The following is a 17,983-nucleotide window of genomic DNA, read 5'->3' on the forward strand; positions in this document are numbered from 1 at the left end:
CGTGAGCAAAGGTGAGATAAAGCTGCTGGAGAGGCTTCAGCCACCTCTGCAGGATTTGAACTTAAAAATTGTTTAATTCTTTCTTTGGAGTAATTGCTCTTATGTTGAAAGAAAAAGTTTTTTTTGTGGTCTAATAATGTTACCCTAAAGCAAATAAACTTCACTAGAAGATCTTGAAAGCTTGTGAGAAGCCAAGTCTGTATGCCAAAGATGTTTGCCTGCTAACAGGATGTTTCTGTTCCGCTGAGGGACTTTCCCCCTTTGCATAGCCCCCTGTTTGTGGCAATACTTAGTGTCTTTGTAAAACATCAACTACAGAATTTTTTTAGAAGACTGAGGTGTGATAGTCTGCACAGAGGTTCAGTGTGGAGAGCAGGCAGCCAGGTCAGCAGCCATTTATAATGTTGCCTTTGTTCTATATTATTCTGGACATTAGGATTGTAGTAGGGAATAAAGCAGATGAAATCAGGTTGCTATTTTCAAACATCACAAGTGGTATGAAAGAGCCACTGGTGCTTTTCTGAGGCAGAATAATTTGGGTGGGGGGCGGAGTTCAGTTCTGGCCATGAAACCAGACCTGAAAAGTAAGCACATTCTGGCCCCTTCTAAGTGAATTTCACTGGGTTTGTTTTTTCTTTATTTGCACTGATCAGAATCGAGGTTGACCGGGTTTGAACCCAGGGCCTCATACATACGAAGCATACAGGAACTGCTTTTTAAAATAAAGATGTTTGTTAAGAAAGATTCAGTGGGGATGGGGCAGTAGCTCCAGGGGTCAGTGTGTTTGGTGAGACCCTTTTGGACCTGCACGTAGCTGCAGGGCTGGGTGTGGCCCCCAATTAAGAAGGGTGGTGGGAGATAAAATTGATCTTAAATGTTCAAGAATTCTTTTTTTTTGTCTTTGAACTTAAAATATACTAGAATTTTCAGCCTGCAATTTCCAAGACAGTGTTAGCTATTTCACGCATAAATTCATCTTACAGGAAGGCTTGAATCCGCAGTGAAAACCCACTTTTCTTCAGTGCCAGAAAACAATGACCTAGAACTTAGCTCTTCTTAAAAAGGGGTTTTGTACAGTCACACATTACATCCGTTTCACATTAAATGCCGGGACCAGATTTGTTCCTTACAGTTTCATTGGACATGCTATGTCACAAAAATCTGTATTTGACTCCAGATATTCTTAACCACACATGTGCAAAAAAGGCCCAGTGCCATAATTTCAGTTCTATTTTACATAAAACATCATAGTATATCTTGGTTGCTTTATGTCAGAAATATTTGGAGGCGTATTTAAAGGATTTTGTGTCGTCTTGTTTGCATGGTGGTAGGTGCCTGTTTTGTGACTTGGAGGGCCAGAGATCAAACACTTCCACTCTGCTGAGCCCTCCTGGAGACTGCGACGCCCACTGGCAGTCTCCTGGCACTGGCAGCGATGGAGGCGTGTTGGTCACGTGCCCACCCTATATCAGAGATGTCCATCATAATCTGCATAATGAATATCATTGGTTTAAGTATAGGCTTCTTGAACTTGAAGCTAAAATTTTATCTTCCTTTCTTTGCTTCTAAATGAAAGCCTTTGTGGCCAGGGAGATGCTCCCGGAGCTGGATGCTTGGGTAGAGGTTGTGTGTCCACGCTCTGCGTAGCCCGCGTGGTTTCCTCAACACCAGCCCAGGATCGCAACACTGAAGCGAGCAAACACGTGCACATGCACGTACACGTGTACATAAACACACACGCACTTGCGCCGCTCTTCTCTTGTGTAGATGCTTTATATACACAGATCCTCATCAGTTTCTTTAGGGTTTCTTGTATGCTAGAATATTTTCTGGATTTCTCCACCCAGTGTAGGACACAGTTTTCTTAGCTCACATTCTGCATACTCCCACAGCTGACTTGTTTCTTTCTCACACATGGTGCTTCTCTTAATTTATCTCCATCTTTCTTTCCTGGCTAATGAGAAAAGGGATAATGTATTATTTTCAGTGTGCCCTTTCCGACTGAAGAGGCGGTTCAGTGGTAGATCTGCTGGAATACCCAAGGCTCAAGGAGACTTTTTCCCTGCACTCTTTGGACCAGCTCACCCCATAATACTCCGGGATGTGTGGCTGGGCGACCCCAAGCCTTCTCTGTGTTTCTTCTAAATTTTTCCCATAAGCTTTGGCCCACATTGTAGCTCTTGTACAGCACTTGCCTTGTGAAATTGTAAGGCCCAGGGAACTACCCAAAAGGCAGACAGACAGAATTTATCATTTCAGTTTGCAACAAGAAATATTAAATGATACTCATTTCCTATGACTTAAGTAAGACTGTTTTAATTGATTGACATCATATCTGAAATAAACCTCTTTGATCTTAACATATTAGAACTCAGAATAGAAAACTAAGCTCTACTTTGTTGACCCTAAGTTGACCCTAGGGTCAGCAGTCATTGATTGGTATCAGAGAGAAGTGGTCACGCATACTGATATCTTTTTTAATCACTTCCCAAGATTTGATTAAAGATTTTCTATTCTTCCCTGTAATTAATGATAGCATTCTAAATGTATTTTTATTTTTAATTTTTTTATTGCATCACTCTGAGATAGTCACAAAGTTGTTAATGATTGAGATTCAGTCATGCATGTTCCAACACCTGTCCCTTGACCAGTGTCGATTTCCCACCAATGTCCCCAGTTTCCTTCCCACCATCCACCCCCCCAGCCTGCCTCTATAGCAGATGAATACACCCTCCTCTTTCCCTTTCTCTGCCCGTCTCTCTTTCTCTCTCTCATTTTCCTTTTAGGCACTGTAGTTTGCAGTGTTTTTATTGAAAGGGTATCATACATATCACTTTACCTCCTTTCAGCAGTCAGTTCTTGTCCAGAATGATCATTTCCAACAGTTATCCTAAAAGTATTATCAAGAAAATTGGGGGGTGGTGGGAAGTTGTCATTTTTAGTGGCTATTATTTGCATTAAAGGCATTATCTTTTTTATAAATAAGCACTGTATTCTTAAAAACATTTCTTTTGTTTACCTTTCTTTTTTAAACTAGATCCTTACAATAAATGAGGATGGATCACTTGGTTTGAAAACCCCTAAATCTCACGTTTGTGAGCACTGCAATGCTGCCTTTAGAACGAACTATCACTTACAGAGACACGTCTTCATCCACACAGGTATTTCTTAAACTGAAATGGGCTTATCACCACTAACTTGAATATATTTGCTATTCTCATGTAAATGTTACTTCTTCATAACTAAGACCTTAACTAACTCACTATTTCATAGGTAGATTTTATTGGGCAGAATGTCAGAAGGAAACTAGGGACAACTTTAAGTGAGAATCTTCATGGATGTACAGAACTAATCAGTATTAAACACTTATTTTGAGTAATGTATTCTTTTCACCTGAAGAAATAGTTAAGATTGTAGTATTTATTTTTCTATATAAGATGTCCAGGTAGAATGTGAAATACGAATTTGCAAATCTGTTATGATGTTTCTTAAATGACAAATGTAATGATAGCAGAACTAAAGACAGATGTAATTCATGGGTTGAATTACGGTCAGGCCAAGGGTGGTACAGAATTACTGGGGAATTGTACTGAGGAAAATAGTGTCCCCGGAGCCAGAAGAAGAGAGAATCCCGAGGAGGGCATGATGAGCCATATCAAAATCTTCAGAGAAAATAGGGAGAAAGAACTGAGGAATCAGAAAGAAAAGCCAGTGGAAACCATAGGAAGGGTATCACAGTAGCTTCTAAGAAAGCTGTTAATAAGGATTACAGCACAGTTGGGGTTTGGAAGAGATTGAGACATAGGGAAGGGTCACTTCCTCTGCTGCTGTCCCAAGGGAGGCTGAGGGCTTGGGTCGAGGCCTGTGTCAGGGCTCCCAGGCGCTTCCCTGCACACAGGTGGCTGGAGAGGATGTTCTTCCCGGGAAGGCTACAGCAGAGAGACCCTTCAGAGATTGGCGTTTCTGTTGTTGGGCGGGTGGAGATCACTAGAAACACTGGTTCTGAAGTATGGCTAGTTGTGGAGAACAAGGTGACCTATTTTTGTGTGATTTGAAAATGACTTTTAAAGTTTTGTGGGAAATGAAAGGAAATGAAGTTCTGTTAATCACATTACAAAAGTTTGCATGGATAATTTGAAATTGTATCACATTTGGGCTTCTAAGATTTTTTTCCTCAGAAATAATAACTCTACATCATTGTGTTTTATCCAGTAACTAATTTATGAATGTGAAATTATTTCAAGGTGAAAAACCATTTCAATGTAGTCAATGTGACATGCGTTTCATACAGAAGTACCTCCTCCAGAGACACGAGAAGATCCACACCGGTGAGTGCTCCGTCCTTGCTGGCTCTCCAGCCCCGCTTCATGTGGAGGAGGGGCTTATCAGCGCAAGGCTGTTGCCCTGGCATCAGTTTCAGTTCTTTCTAAATATATAACTCAAAGCTCACCCCTGGGCCCCCTTGCCCCCTTCTGTAAATCATTGTCTACTCATATAGGACTGACTTTAATGTTTAAACCCGGCAAGTTACTTTGAAGTAAATTTTTCTACAATAACTTAAAAATGACAAAAGGAAGGAAATTGTGATAATAGATTTTAGTTGTGTAGCAAGTTTAGAGAAGATGAAGTTATTATTTACAGTTAAAAGTTGGAAACTTCCAATTTTTCAGACAAGTTGTCGATGATTTAAATATTTCAGATCACTGTAACAAGACTCATACTTGAAAAAAGCATGGGCTTATTTTAGAGCAGTCTTTTACATTTATTATCTTATCTTTTTTGCACATATACAAAAATCAAGATTTCTGTGTGTTCTGACTGTAGTCGGTAGTCAGCATTTCACCTTGGTCTGAGGCCTCCAGACATTTCTAAAGTGTTTCTTTACTTAAAATTTACTTACAATGTTTTGTCTTTTTGTCATAGAATATAAGCTCAGTTGTTGAATATGTATAGTTTTTCATTTATATTTAAGTTGAATTAAGAATGATGAATTAAGAATGAATTAAGAATGAATTAATTTGAATTAGTAATGAATATTGGGATATTGTAGATCTTCCTATTTCTCTGTTGAAGGGTTCAAGCAAGTAGCTGCCCGCTGTTGTGCAGATGAGTTCTCGTGTGCCTCTGAAGCTTACTACCTGGCCACCTGAATCATTCTCTTTGCCCCTAACAAAAGAAGCATGAATGTGGCAGATGCGCCTCACTGAGACTGGAGCACACTCGGGTGGTGTGTGCTGTATATAGTGTCCTAGTTTCTAAAGACCATTTGCTTTCTGCAGATTTCAGTTTCGTAGGCAAACATTTAGCACCTTCAGGTGGAAGGACTTGAACTTGACTTACCACTTTACTGAATTTTTTCTGCTCAGAGCTAAATTAAAATTTCTAGTCAATGATAAAGTCTTACTGGTTCCTGAAGATGAAAATAGCTGACATGTTTTTGTTTTTAATCCTGTTACGTCTATGATTTACTCATTCAATGAAAGCTTAATAAGCCTTAAGTGTTTTTCATGCAACAGAAATACAGATAGTTAGAAGGCAGTTTTCTTGGAGCTTGCATTCTGGTGGGAAAGACACCCGGCAGAGCGGCCTGAGGTGGTGTTTGCTGTGTGAGGAGGGTGAGCTGCTGTGCCCGGTCAAAGGTTCTGTTGGGTGGGAAGCACAGAAAAACTGCAGGAAGATTTCTTAAGAATATTTCTTTGGGCAAGAACTCGGGGCTTGAGGTACTTGCCTAGCATGCTGCCGAGATGATGGTTTCGATCCTGGTGTCCCTGAGCACTGCAGGGGGCAGGCCCCAGAGACAGCGGGCTCTGTCAGCCCCCCAGAATGCTGTAACCCTGCTCTTTGTAAAAATAACTACACTAGTTCCAGGCTTCCTAGATTTAAGTAAGCAGATAGGTGGGGAGTGAAATTATTGAGAGTTTATCAAGACAATACTGTGCTGATTTTTTTGTTAGTGTTTTTTGGTTTTTTGTTTTGTTTCGTTTTTTAAATATCTCATTTTGTCCTCACAGTTTTGGGAGAGTGAAGTTATTATTACTGTCCCTATTTTTTAGATATCAGAGTAGTAGGAAGGGTAAAGAAGCTTCAGCAACTTCCTTAAATTTATATGCAACAGGGGCTGATGGAACCACAGTTTAAGTTCGGGTCCCTGACGCCACGGTCCGTGTGAGAAAGCACTTACGGGATGTCTCAGCTGTAGCACTGCTGGTGTCCTGTGCTGCTCAGAGGACCCTGGCCTGCCCTGGCCTCCTGCTTCCTCAATGCGCTCCCCTGGCCTGGGCTCGGGCCCTGTCTCCTGCCACGCCCCCTCCCACACTGCAGCTCCCGGGAACATCCGGGGTCCATCAGGGCCATAGACTGAAATCCAGTGTCTGAAATACACTGGCACAGGAAAATGAAAATGAGTGACAGCAAATGGGTCACTAAGTGGAGAAAATTAGCTTTTTCAAGAGAAACTCAATTTTGCCTCTCCTGGTTAACGCATGCACGCATGCAACTTGTATTAAGGGAATTGAGTTTCCTTCTCTGCATCGTTTTCTTAATTCTTTTTATACTTTCCTGAAGATAGAGGATACTTCGTCTTGTAATCAAATACCTTTAAGTTTAACTACTTGAGAATATTCCATAGCACCACAGATACATGGCACTCACCATTTGCTACTGCTGTTTTGTCATGTTTTAAATTGCTTTGGTTTTGGAGCGTGCTGGATATCCTGGAGTTTGCCCTCTTGTGCTTTCTCTCTGTCGGCCTCTCAGTGCAGAAGAACACAGTGAAAGAATTATGGCAGGGTGAAAGTTTTACACACGTCTCTCCTTTTTTTAAGTTTTCAAAAAGGTATTGAGTCACCCATCACTTCTCAGAGGGCGAGGAGCACTGCATTCTCCCAGGCTCAGCCTGGGTCTCCTTAGAAGGATCCTTCCCTGTGTCCCAACCCTCAAACTCTGCTCTGAGACATTTGCGTCACAGTTTAAGATCTCTGCCTCGTGGAGGCTTTTGCTACCAATAAAGAGCCCTCTGGCTTCTCTCTGCTCTGTCAAATCCCCTTCCTTCCCACCTTTGCTGCTGCTGTCCCTGCCCCAGTGGGCCGCACAGCTGGGTGGCACTTGCACTCAGGCTTGTCACCGAAAGTTGTGTGTGCTGTTCAGGCACCTTGGTCCTAGTGCCTGCCAGGGTCACACAGTTCTAGCATGCGTGTCCTCCTTCTGTGCCTTCTAAAAAGCAAAAATGTAGATGGTTGTTTCAAACAGAATGATTTAAACTTGGCCTGAAGTAAGCCCTCACTTAATTCTGTTTTTGTAAATTTGGATTAGCCTATGAAATGCAGTTTTAGGGGAGAATACTTTCTTTTAACACAGAGACTTCCCTGAAGTCTAATTAGAGCTTTAATCCTTTGGCCGCAGACACTGAAGACTGGCAGAATGCAAACCCTTGGCACTGCAGCTTTTGGCAGTTGTGGGAAATTCTTGGGGGCTGTGTGTGTGTGTGTGTGTGTGTGTGTGAGAGAGAGAGAGAGAGAGAGAATCTTAAGGGAAATTTTGGGTCATAGGAGAGAAAGTAAGGACTTGCAGGTCAGAATCCTTACTGGTCACTTTGCTTAGCATCAGAATTCCTTCCAAGGTATACATCTTGGCTAGGCATTGCTCCTGGCAGAATTGGTTTGATCAGGTACATTAATGGCATCGGTTATTTTTTTTTTCATCTTTCTGATGTCTATCTGGAATCATGTAAAATGACATATGTCTGGTTGTATTATTTGTAGGTCATTGAACTTTGAGGAAATACCTGTCCTGTGGCCACGGATTGCAGGCGGGGGCAGATAGGATGTCTAGAGAAAGAACTTAGATAGAATTGTTTTCAGATTACTCTACATCTCCACACAACATCTGTCCTGAGATTCTGAATGTTACAGCAAATTATGGGTTTTTTGTTTTTATAGTTGTCACAGTTTTTATTTTTTAAAAATGTTGGGAGACCATTTCTGCTAATAATCATAATTTTTTTCCCTCTGAAATAAATGAGATTTTGGCAATGGAACAGGTCATTCCAAATTATACTTTTTATTAGGCTTTCCCTTGGGCTGGATCGATAGCACAGCGGTTGGGCTATCACACAGCCGACCCAAGTTCGATTCCTCCGCCCCTTTCACACAGCCGACCCAAGTTCGATTCCTCCACCCCTCTCAGAGAGCCCGGCAAGCTACCGAGCATATCGAGCCTGCGCGTCAGAGCCTGGCAGGCTACCCGTGCGTATTGGATATGCCAAAAAGAGTAACAATAAGTCTCTCAATGAGAGACGTTACTGGTGCCCGCTCGAACAAATCGATGAGCAACGGGATGACAGTGAGTGACGGTGACAGGCTTTCCCTTAAGTTTCCATTTTTAAGACCCAAGTTCTTAAATATATATATATACCTTTCTGTAGATGTAAATGTAATAAACTCCATAAAACCTGTTTTGTAAGAGAGAATTTTTCATGCTTGAAACATAGGTTAAATCTTCTTTTTCACTGACTAACTTCTTTTTTTTTTTTTTGCTTTTTGGGTCACACCTGACTATGCACAGGGGTTACTTCTGGCTCTGCACTCAGGAATTACTCCTGGTGGTGCTCAGGGGACCATATGGGATGCTGGGAATTTGAACCCGGGTCGGCCGCGTGCAAGGCAAACACCCTACCCGCTGTGCTCCAGCCCCTCACTGACTAACTTCTGTTCCCAAACATGTTAAATGGCTGAATGATAGTATTATTTTTTAAAAAAGAACAGTTGGGCTAGTGGGGTGGAGTCAAAGAATGTTCATTCACCTTTGACTAAAAAAACTCTACACTTTCTACTTCCTTTACTGTGGTTGTTATTAATGTCCTGTTTTTTTTTTTTAAAGCTCTGATTTATTGTTCATTACCTATAAGAGAGAATCTTATTAAAAGAAAATGTTCTAGGCCTAGTTAGAGTTTCAGTGCTGCTTGTGGCGATGAAGGAAGCGTGTGTGGCCGCAACTCGGCCGTGTGAATCCACACTGAAACTCTGGGTGGCACACAGCACACATAGAAACTTAGTAGTCTGTAGTGGCAGGGATAGAATGGGAATCAATCAACACACAGAAACTGCACGGTGTACTGCCCTTACCCCGCCCCCCAACCAAGGCTTGTTGGTTTGGGGGCACCCCAGGCCCTGCTCACCCACGGGACACTTGCTCTGGCCCTGGGCCCTCTTGAAGGTGACCTGGTGGGGTGGCTTATCTTCGTATTCTGCATTAGAGCCGTGAGGATGGCTACCTGCTTCCTAATGTGTGTTTGTATTTGTCTAGTGTATTGTGGGGTTTCTTTGTCCTCAAATCCATTAAACACATAGTTCATATTGGCTGTAGTGAAAGAAAGTAAATGAGTCAGTGTTATAACATTGTATCTTGAAGCTTCTCATTGTTATTTATGTCTGGTTAGCAGGTGGAGTAGAATCTAGGTATAATCACTTTCCCAGTCTCGTGAATCACGTGGTGCACAGTTGGACAAACCTTAACAGCCTGTGCTTTGGAACCTTAGATGAGACAGATCAGTGAGGATTTGGATTGGCAGCTTCATGGAAGGGGCAGACTTCCGCTGCAGAGGGAGTGGCACCGAAGAAGCGTGGTCCACAGAAGCTGAGACTGGAAGAAGGCTGGTCTCTTGAAGTGGGGAATCTGTGGGGCCAGGATACGTAAAGTGATCGGCCAGTTAGAAATCAAAAGGAATCTCATGCTAGCTCGGGGACAGCGGGGCTGGCAGCATGTCAGATGAGCTGCTGCTAAAAGAGGAAGAGGCAAGTGCTCGAAGGTCACTTAAAAAGCTCGGGATCCAAGGGCAGGACAGCGGTGGGACGCATGCCTGGTGTGTGTGAGGTCCTTCTTTGGGTCCCCAGCAAGAGAAAGACCGGGGTGAGAACACAAAATCCCTGGAGGTTCATCATTGCCACAAGCCTAACAGTGCCATCGATGGTACCTTCTGAGATCTTTCTTATGAACTCCCTCCTCCCCGCCGAGCACCAGCTGAACCCAGCACATCAGTTGTCTTGCTGCCCGCAGTGCTGTGGGAGGAGGACACCCTCGTTCCCTGTCCCAGACACAGCTGGGGAAGTGACCAGGCACTCGCCTGCTGTGCATGGTTGCTGTGCATGGTTGGTTGGCGGTGAGTCTAGGGCCTCTGAGTGCCACAGTATGGAAAGGGGGCATCAAGCACCAAGAAAACTGGAGTTAGCAGAAACTTTGGGTATTAAACATAAAGCTTTTAGTTTGTTCAGGTAGGAGCAGAACTGCTTGTGGACCTGGTCTTACAGGTCAGGGCTGGGGGTTACTGCGGAGGCAGCAGTACAGTGCAGCTGGTAGAGAGCGGGCAGTGCCAGAGCGGGGAGAGGGCCTGCCAGTGTTCATTTTCAGAGGGCCAGGGAGGAGGAGGGATGGGGAAGAAGCCAAGTTAGAATTGAACTGCCAGCCTTATGTCAGCATCCTTAAGGAGCATCAGGGTTATCCTGTTAGGTTGGAGAAACTTTTGTGAAGAAACTGGAAATTTGGGAAGTTGTTACTCTCTAAATTATATATAGAAAATTTACTTTCTAAAAACTTACTCAGATAATTATAAATTTACCAAGCTTATTTTTAGGAATTACAGTTCAAAAAAAAGAAAACGAAACCAGAAAATGGTAGAGGTCATTCTTTTATATTTACATGACTTGTATTTTATTTCCATGAGAGTGCATGTGTGTGTGTGCTCTAGGGGTGGAACCCAGGGCCTGGGCAGTCCCATTAGCCCTGGCGTTTCTCTGACACGCTTAGTCTAGGCCAGGGTTCCCACCCTCCCTGATGGTGGGCCCTCCTCAGCCTGTTGCTTCCCATCTCACTGTTGAGCCGCTCCTCTCTCATGACCTGACCTCTCATCGATGCAGTTTTTACTCTGGCCCGTTAAAAATAATCTGGGACCCCCAGGGGACCACATGCCCCTCAAGAAATGATGACCCTTTCCTTTTTTGCTTCTCCCCCTCTCCCTGCCGTAAAGATTTTTGCAGTAGCAGAGACCAGAGCCTGGCCCTTGTCAGTGTGCCTTCCTGGGAACTTCCTTCAAAGTTCTCCCTGTTTGGGCTCCCTGTTTGGGCTGTAGCAATAGCACCTGCATGAAAAAGTAGCACCCTACCTGCTGTACTGTCCTTCAGGCCCACGTTTATTTTCATCTTTAGAAATATATTGATTTCTTTGGGGCTGGAGTGATAGCACAGCGGGTAGGGCGTTTGTCTTGCACGCGGCCAACCCAGGTTCGAATCCCAGCATCCCATATGGTCCCCTGAGCACCGCCAGGAGTAATTCCTGAGTGCCGAGCCAGTAGTAACCCCTGAGCATCGCCGGATATGACCCAAAATGGAAAAAAAAAAAAAGTTCTCCCTGTTCCTCACCCACAGCCCCAGTGAAGACAGCTAAGTCTACATTTGGGTTTAGTTTGTACATTATTTCAGCCATACAATTGACACTGTGTTCTTCAGAGAAAATAATCACTCCTGCCTGCCATTGCTCACCCAGTGGGTTCCTTGCAGCTCACTATGTTTTCAGATGTGGTGTTTGCTGGCAACAAAGCTTCCTATTTCTTGGTAGGGTTTTTCATTTGACTTTTAATGACAGTTTATTTTAAAATTCATGTATGTTATTTGGCCCTTTGGTTTAGCTAACAAAATGTATGACCTGTTTTAGGCATAGTCATGATGAAGGAATACAACTTAGAGTATTTAGGGCAAGGGCTGGAGAGATAAAACGAAGGCAGGGCGCTTTCCTGGCATGCAGCTGACCCGAGTTTAATCTCTGGCACCTCATATGGTCCCCCAAGCACTGCTGGGTGTTGGCCCCCAAACAAAAAATAATAGAATACTTAGAACATTGAAAACTTCCCTTCAAGGTCAGTCACTATTGTTCTGGATATTTTAAAAATATTGTAGGTGCCATCATTGAAAAGGTTTTAATTTTCTAAAATGCTTAAATTTCATTATTTTCAGCTCTGCATTTGAATTTTAGGAAAGTGTCTTAAGTGTTTTTGAAAGCATCCCTCACAGTACCGCTGACTACGTGTGGTGGCTTGTTTTACACCTCAGATCTTCCTGTGCTGCTGCTATGGTCAGTGGTGGCTGGTATGGCAGCTTGCCTGGGCGCACTGCTCCACAAAGTCCTTGCGGGCTCAGGAAACACATTGCAGCCCAGAAATTTGAGCAGGTTTTTGTTGTTGTTGTTTTGTTTTTGTTTTTGTTTTGCTATTTGGGTCACACTCAGCGATGCACAGGGGTCACTCCTGGCTCATGCACTCAGGAATTACCCCTGGCAGTGCTCATGGGACCATATGGAATGCTGGGAATCGAACCCGGGTCGGCTACGTGCAAGGCAAATGCCCTATTCGCTGTGCTATCGCTCCAGCCCCAGAAATCTGAGCAGATTTTGTGTAATTCCTCTGCTTGTATTTCAGATGATATTCTGTGTCTCAGATTCTTATGTTTTGTTTGTATATTTGGACTGACATTTTCTGAATACTATGAATAGCCCAACCTTTACATTACTCTTCTGTAGAGTGAGACATGGAGCTGAACTGTGACATGCTGCTTTTACAACCATCTGCTTTTACTCGCCTCGCATTGTCTGGGTTTCAGGATAATTAGCTATTAATGTTATTGAAAATGTAGTTCCCTTGGGGGCGAGAGCTATTGTACTGTGGGTAGTGGGTTTGCCTTGCATGTGGCTGACCCGGGTTCAATCCCCAGCATTCCATAGGGTCCCCTAGCACTGCTAAGAGTGATCCCTGACTGCAGAGCCAGGAGTCACCCCTAAAGATATCTGGGTGTGCCCCCATCTCCCCTTAAATAATAAAAATAAAATGTAGTTCTCTTAAAAACATTTCCTGGGGCTGGAGCGATAGCACAGCGGGTAGGGCGTTTGCGTTGCTCAAAGCTGACCCAGGTTCGATCCCCAGCATCCCATATGTCCCCTGAGCACCACCAGGAGTAATTCCTGAATCCTTGATTGCAGAGCCAGGAGTAACCCCTGAGCATCACCAGGTGTTACACCAAAAAAAATTTTCCTAAATCAATCCTAGTTTTACCCTTTTTCATTGAAAAAAACCACTTCTATAAATGAGGTTTCATAAGAATGTTTAATGAAAATGATGAGGGCCTTAAGAACAAAACATTAAGACAAAGCTTGAAAAAAGTGTATGGATGCCATTTCAAAGAAAGAATCCCTACAGATCAGATTTAATTTAATAACAATTCAATTCAAATCCTTTTTGTTTCATAATAATAAAATTTAAATAGAGGGCCAAAAGGAATGAAGCTAGTATAAGGCAGTGATTTTCAAGTTTTTTTTGCAGAATTCTGATTTTTCAAATGAGACCCTGTGTGGGAACAGCACCAAGAGTCAACTGAAAAAATAGAGCAAGTGACTCTTGTGGCTCTTGATGAAATGACAGATGTGACCAGTGTTACTCAGTTGATAGATAGCAGGGGCCCATTATGGACACTAGTTTAAAAGTGATTCAAGAATTAGCTTCAGGTCTGGAGAGAGTCCAGCAGGTGGAGCATTTGCCTTGTATGCAGCTGACAGTTCAGTCCTCAGTATCCCAGTGGTCCCTAGGCCCTGCCTGGAGTGTTCCTTTGATAAGGAACCAGGAATAAGACCCGGGCAGTGCCGGGTATGGCCCAAATAAACAAAAAGCAATAAATTAGCCCCAAGCAACTATAGAAGCAAGATTTTCAATTTTCAAAGTACAGAATAAAATACTTTCAGTATTGCATGGTATGTGTATTTAATTTTACTAAAGTTTGGTGGGGTTTATTTTCTCCTTATAAATACTGTTTTCAAGTTGTTCACTCAAGTCATCCTGAATAGAATAGGCAGAACACCAGACGAAGGACAAAGCATTTGAGCAAGCCGGGTTCTGAAAAGGATTCAGCACAATCGACCATATCCACACAGTGACCAAACTTATTGAAGTTTCTCGAGAGTTCAAGATGCCACTCTGTCTAATGTTCATCGATTTAAAGAAGGCCTTTGATTCTGTTGAGACTGAAGCTGTCATCGAAGCCCTAGCAAAACAGGATGTTCAAACTCAGTACATCAAGATCCAACTCGAGCTGTATTACGGATTCATCACCAGGATCTCACCATTCTACAAGGAAGTGATCATTGACATAAAGAGAGGGGTTTTGCAGGGCGGTACCATTTCACCGAAATTCTTCAATGCCACCCTCGAGAACATCATGTGATGACTGGAATGGGAAGGAATGAGAGTGAAGATAGACAGCCGGCAACTACACCACCTCCACTTCACTGATGAGATCGTTCTCATAACACCAAATGGCCAAGCGGTACAAATGCTGTCCAACTTCGACTACGAGTGTGAAAAGGTTGGACTGCAGCTGAATCTCAGCAAAACGATGTTCATGAAAAACGAACTAGTCCGTGACGTTCCATTTGCTCTCAATGGAACAAACATCTCTGAATGCAGCAGCTATGTGTACCTGGGTCGAGAACTCAGCATGAGGAATGACTTGGTGCCAGAACTGCACAAGAGGAAGAGAGCAGCATGGAACGCCTTCAAGAACGTCGAAGAAGTGGTTAAGAGGACAAAAAACCTCTGGCACATCTTTTCGACTCCACCGTTCTTCCTGCACTAACATACGCCTCAGAGACCTGGGCCCTATGAAAACAGGATGAGAACGCTATTCGGGTATCCCAAAGAGGAATCGAAAGAGCCATGCTAGGCATATCATATTTCACTCAGTCCGGAGTTCTGACCTCCGTCGACAGTCAAGAATTTGGGATGCTGTCTTGTTTGCCAAGGCGTTGAAAATCAGATGGGCCGGACAGGTAATGCAGAGACGACTGTTGGACTAGAGCTGTTACCAACTGGATTCCCCGGGACGTCAAAAGATGACGTGGTCGCCCACCAACGAGATGGTCAGAGTCAGACTTCTTTGTCAAAACCCTGAATGAACGGTTTGAGGCTTATATCTTTTCCTGGAGGGAGCAGATATCATTGGCTACATTTGAACGCAACAGGGACAAATGGAGACATTACTGGTGCCCCCTCGAGCAAATCGAAGATCAAGGGGATAAGTAAAGTGATATAAATACTGTTTTCAAAGAAATTGAATTCATTGTAACCTGAAGTGTAACCAGCTCTGTCGAAAGTGATGACAAAAAATTGTGTATAGCAGAAGAAAGTTTACTGGAACTAATTTATAAGCCTAAAGGAAACAAAACATTTACAACTCGTGGCTTTTAATCATATTTATGAGCAGTACTTGGTGGACATTTCAGTGTGTTTGGTATTAGTAAACCAGTTGTGTCAATAGCGAACTTCATTTTCTTCAGGGAATTAATTGAACCATCATTGGTCTCACAACGTTTTGTGTGATAGAGAAGTTGAATATCCTGACTAAGCTTACTATGTAGCAGTTAAATTCCTAGAATTGGTAGCTGTTTTTTTAAGGAATTTTACTGTATAGAACCAAAGTTAATATTTTTCTAATTGAGACTTGTACTCAACCAGTATCATTGAAAAAGGTTTTAGAAATTAGAAATTGAGCTCCCATTTGACCCAGCAATACCACTTCTGGGAATATATCCTGGAGAGGCAAAAAAGTATAGTTGAAATGACATCTGCACTTGTATGTTCATCGTAGCACTGTTTACAATAGCCAGAATTTGGAAAAAACCCAAGTGCCCGAGAACAGATGACTGGTTAAAGAAACTTTGGTACATCTACACAATGGAATACTATGCAGCTGGTAGAAATGATGAAGTCATGAACTTTGCATATAAGTGGATCAGCATGGAAATTATCATGCTAAGTGAAATGAGTCAGAAAGAGACAGACATAGAAAGATTGCACTCATCTGCGGAATGTAAAACAACAGAATGGAGACTTAACACACAAGAATAGTTTGAGATTAGTACCAGGAGGTTTGCTCCACGGCTTGGAAGCCAGCCTCACATGATGGGGGAAAAGGCAGCTCAGATAGAGAAGGGAACACCAGGTAAAGGGTGTTTGGAGGACCTGTGCGGATGGGAGATGCGTGCTGAAAGTAGACTATAGATTGAACATGATGGCCACCCAATACCGTTATTACAAACCACAACACTCAAAAGGAGAGAGAGAACGAAAAGGTTGGCGGGGTGGGAGGGATACTGGGGTGAACGGGCTCTGGTGGAGGGATGGGTACTCGAGCATTGTATGACTGAAACACAAGCATGAAAATATGTAAATCTGTAACTGTACTCTCACAGTGATTTATTAATTTAAAAATAATAAATTAAAAAAAGGTTTTAGATGGCAGATTTTAATAGACTTCAAGTGTTTCTTTTATTTGTATTTAATAAATAGATTTATTATTCACAAATATTAAAACAAAAATGAAATGGAATCTTTTACATGTTAACAAGTAAAAAATTAAAAATATGTGGGACTGAGAGATACTTTCTTACTTGCACCTGAGGAAGGGTTACATGATCTAACCTTCCTGGAGAATAGTTTGAAAATATTTGTCAAAAATGTTTCAAGATTCAAATTATTTGATACAACTATTTGTCTGCCTTTTAAAACATGAATTTATTATAGTTTGGGAAAGTTCCAATAAGAAGTTGTTAAAATTTGTCCTATTGTACAGATTTACTACCCCACATCACCTGCCATGCTCTGCCCCCTGGTCCTCTGGCCTGTTCACCCCCCGCTTGCCCCTGCCCCTCGTCCTCGTGTCCCTCCAGCCTGCTTGCCCCCCCCCCCCTCCCCCGCTTTCCCTGAATCCTTGCCCTTTGTTTCTGTATCTCAGTGCCCAGGGTTGTCATTGTTCAGTACTGTTTACTCTCTTATATTTCTGACTTCTTCATGTTAGTCTTTGCTAGGGAAGTAGATGTAAAATCTGTTTAGTGGGTTCATTATGTTCTACAATAATAAGAAGTTGTTGGGGCCAGAGAGGTAGTAGTACAGGTGGGGTGTTTAATGCCTTGTACGCTGCTGACAGGGTTCGATTTATGTACAGTCCCCTGAGCAATGCCAGTTGTGATTCATCACATTGTTCATCAGTTTGATTGAGCGGGCACCAGTAACGTCTTCATTGTGAGACTTGTTGTTACTATTTTTGGTATATGGAATACGCCACGGGTAGCTTGCCGGGCTCTCCAAGAGGGCCGGAAGAATTGAAGCCAAGTGCAAGGCAAATGCCCTACCCACTGTGCTATCACTCCAGTCCAAGGTGTGGTTCAAAACACACACACACACACACACACACACACACACGTACACACTACCTCCTCCCAAATAAATTGCAAATGACCTATAAATTAAAAATTAGAGGGGCTGGAGTGATAGCACAGTGGGTAGGGCGTTTGCCTTGCACTCGGCCGACCCGGTTTTGATCCCCAGCATCCCATATGGTCCCCTGAGCACCGCCAGGGTTAATTCCTGAGTGCAGAGCCAGGAGTGACCCCTGAGCATCTCTGGGTGTGACCCAAAAAGCAAAAAAATAAAATAATAATAAAAAAATAAAAATTAGAGATTAGGAATGTTTCAAGTTTGCAGACTATTTCACAGGTACTAAAAGTGAAAATATGGAGTATTTCACAACTCCACATGTGGCCCTTGCACAGGGACCATGAGATATGGTCTTATCTTTATTGTTCCAGATTTATCTGTTGGTTTTGGGCCACACTCAGCAGTGCTCGGGAACTTCGAGTCACAGCTCAGGGTCACTGCCGCCGGTGCCTTCTGACCCAGTGTCAGCGTCTGCTCCCAAAGCCAGCACCTTGGAAATGCTCCTTAGTCAGTTTAACTTTGGGCAGAGAATGTCTATCCACTGGGTTTGATCCTGCCCCTGGCATTGCCTGGTACCTTGGTCGTAAGAGCCGCCCTCATGGCTCCTCACTTCACCAGTTACGGACATGGCGTCCACAGACATTCCCAGGTGTGGCCCCTACAATGATCAGTACAGGA

At 43.1% G+C, this 17,983-nt stretch overlaps 1 protein-coding gene across 8 annotated transcripts in view; it reads left to right on the forward strand.

Moving 5' to 3' along the window:
* ZNF148 (zinc finger protein 148) overlaps positions 1–17,983 on the forward strand; it is a 137,842-nt gene that overhangs the window by 100,515 nt on the left and 19,344 nt on the right. For all 8 annotated transcript variants that reach the window (XM_055125288.1, XM_055125281.1, XM_055125282.1 and 5 more), the window contains 2 exons: positions 3,038–3,161; positions 4,245–4,328. In XM_055125288.1, coding sequence (XP_054981263.1) covers positions 3,038–3,161; positions 4,245–4,328 — 208 coding nt within the window. The remainder of the gene's footprint in view (positions 1–3,037; positions 3,162–4,244; positions 4,329–17,983) is intronic.

Source organism: Sorex araneus, chromosome 2, assembly GCF_027595985.1.
Source record: "Sorex araneus isolate mSorAra2 chromosome 2, mSorAra2.pri, whole genome shotgun sequence".
In the NCBI taxonomy this organism is placed as follows: domain Eukaryota; kingdom Metazoa; phylum Chordata; class Mammalia; order Eulipotyphla; family Soricidae; genus Sorex; species Sorex araneus.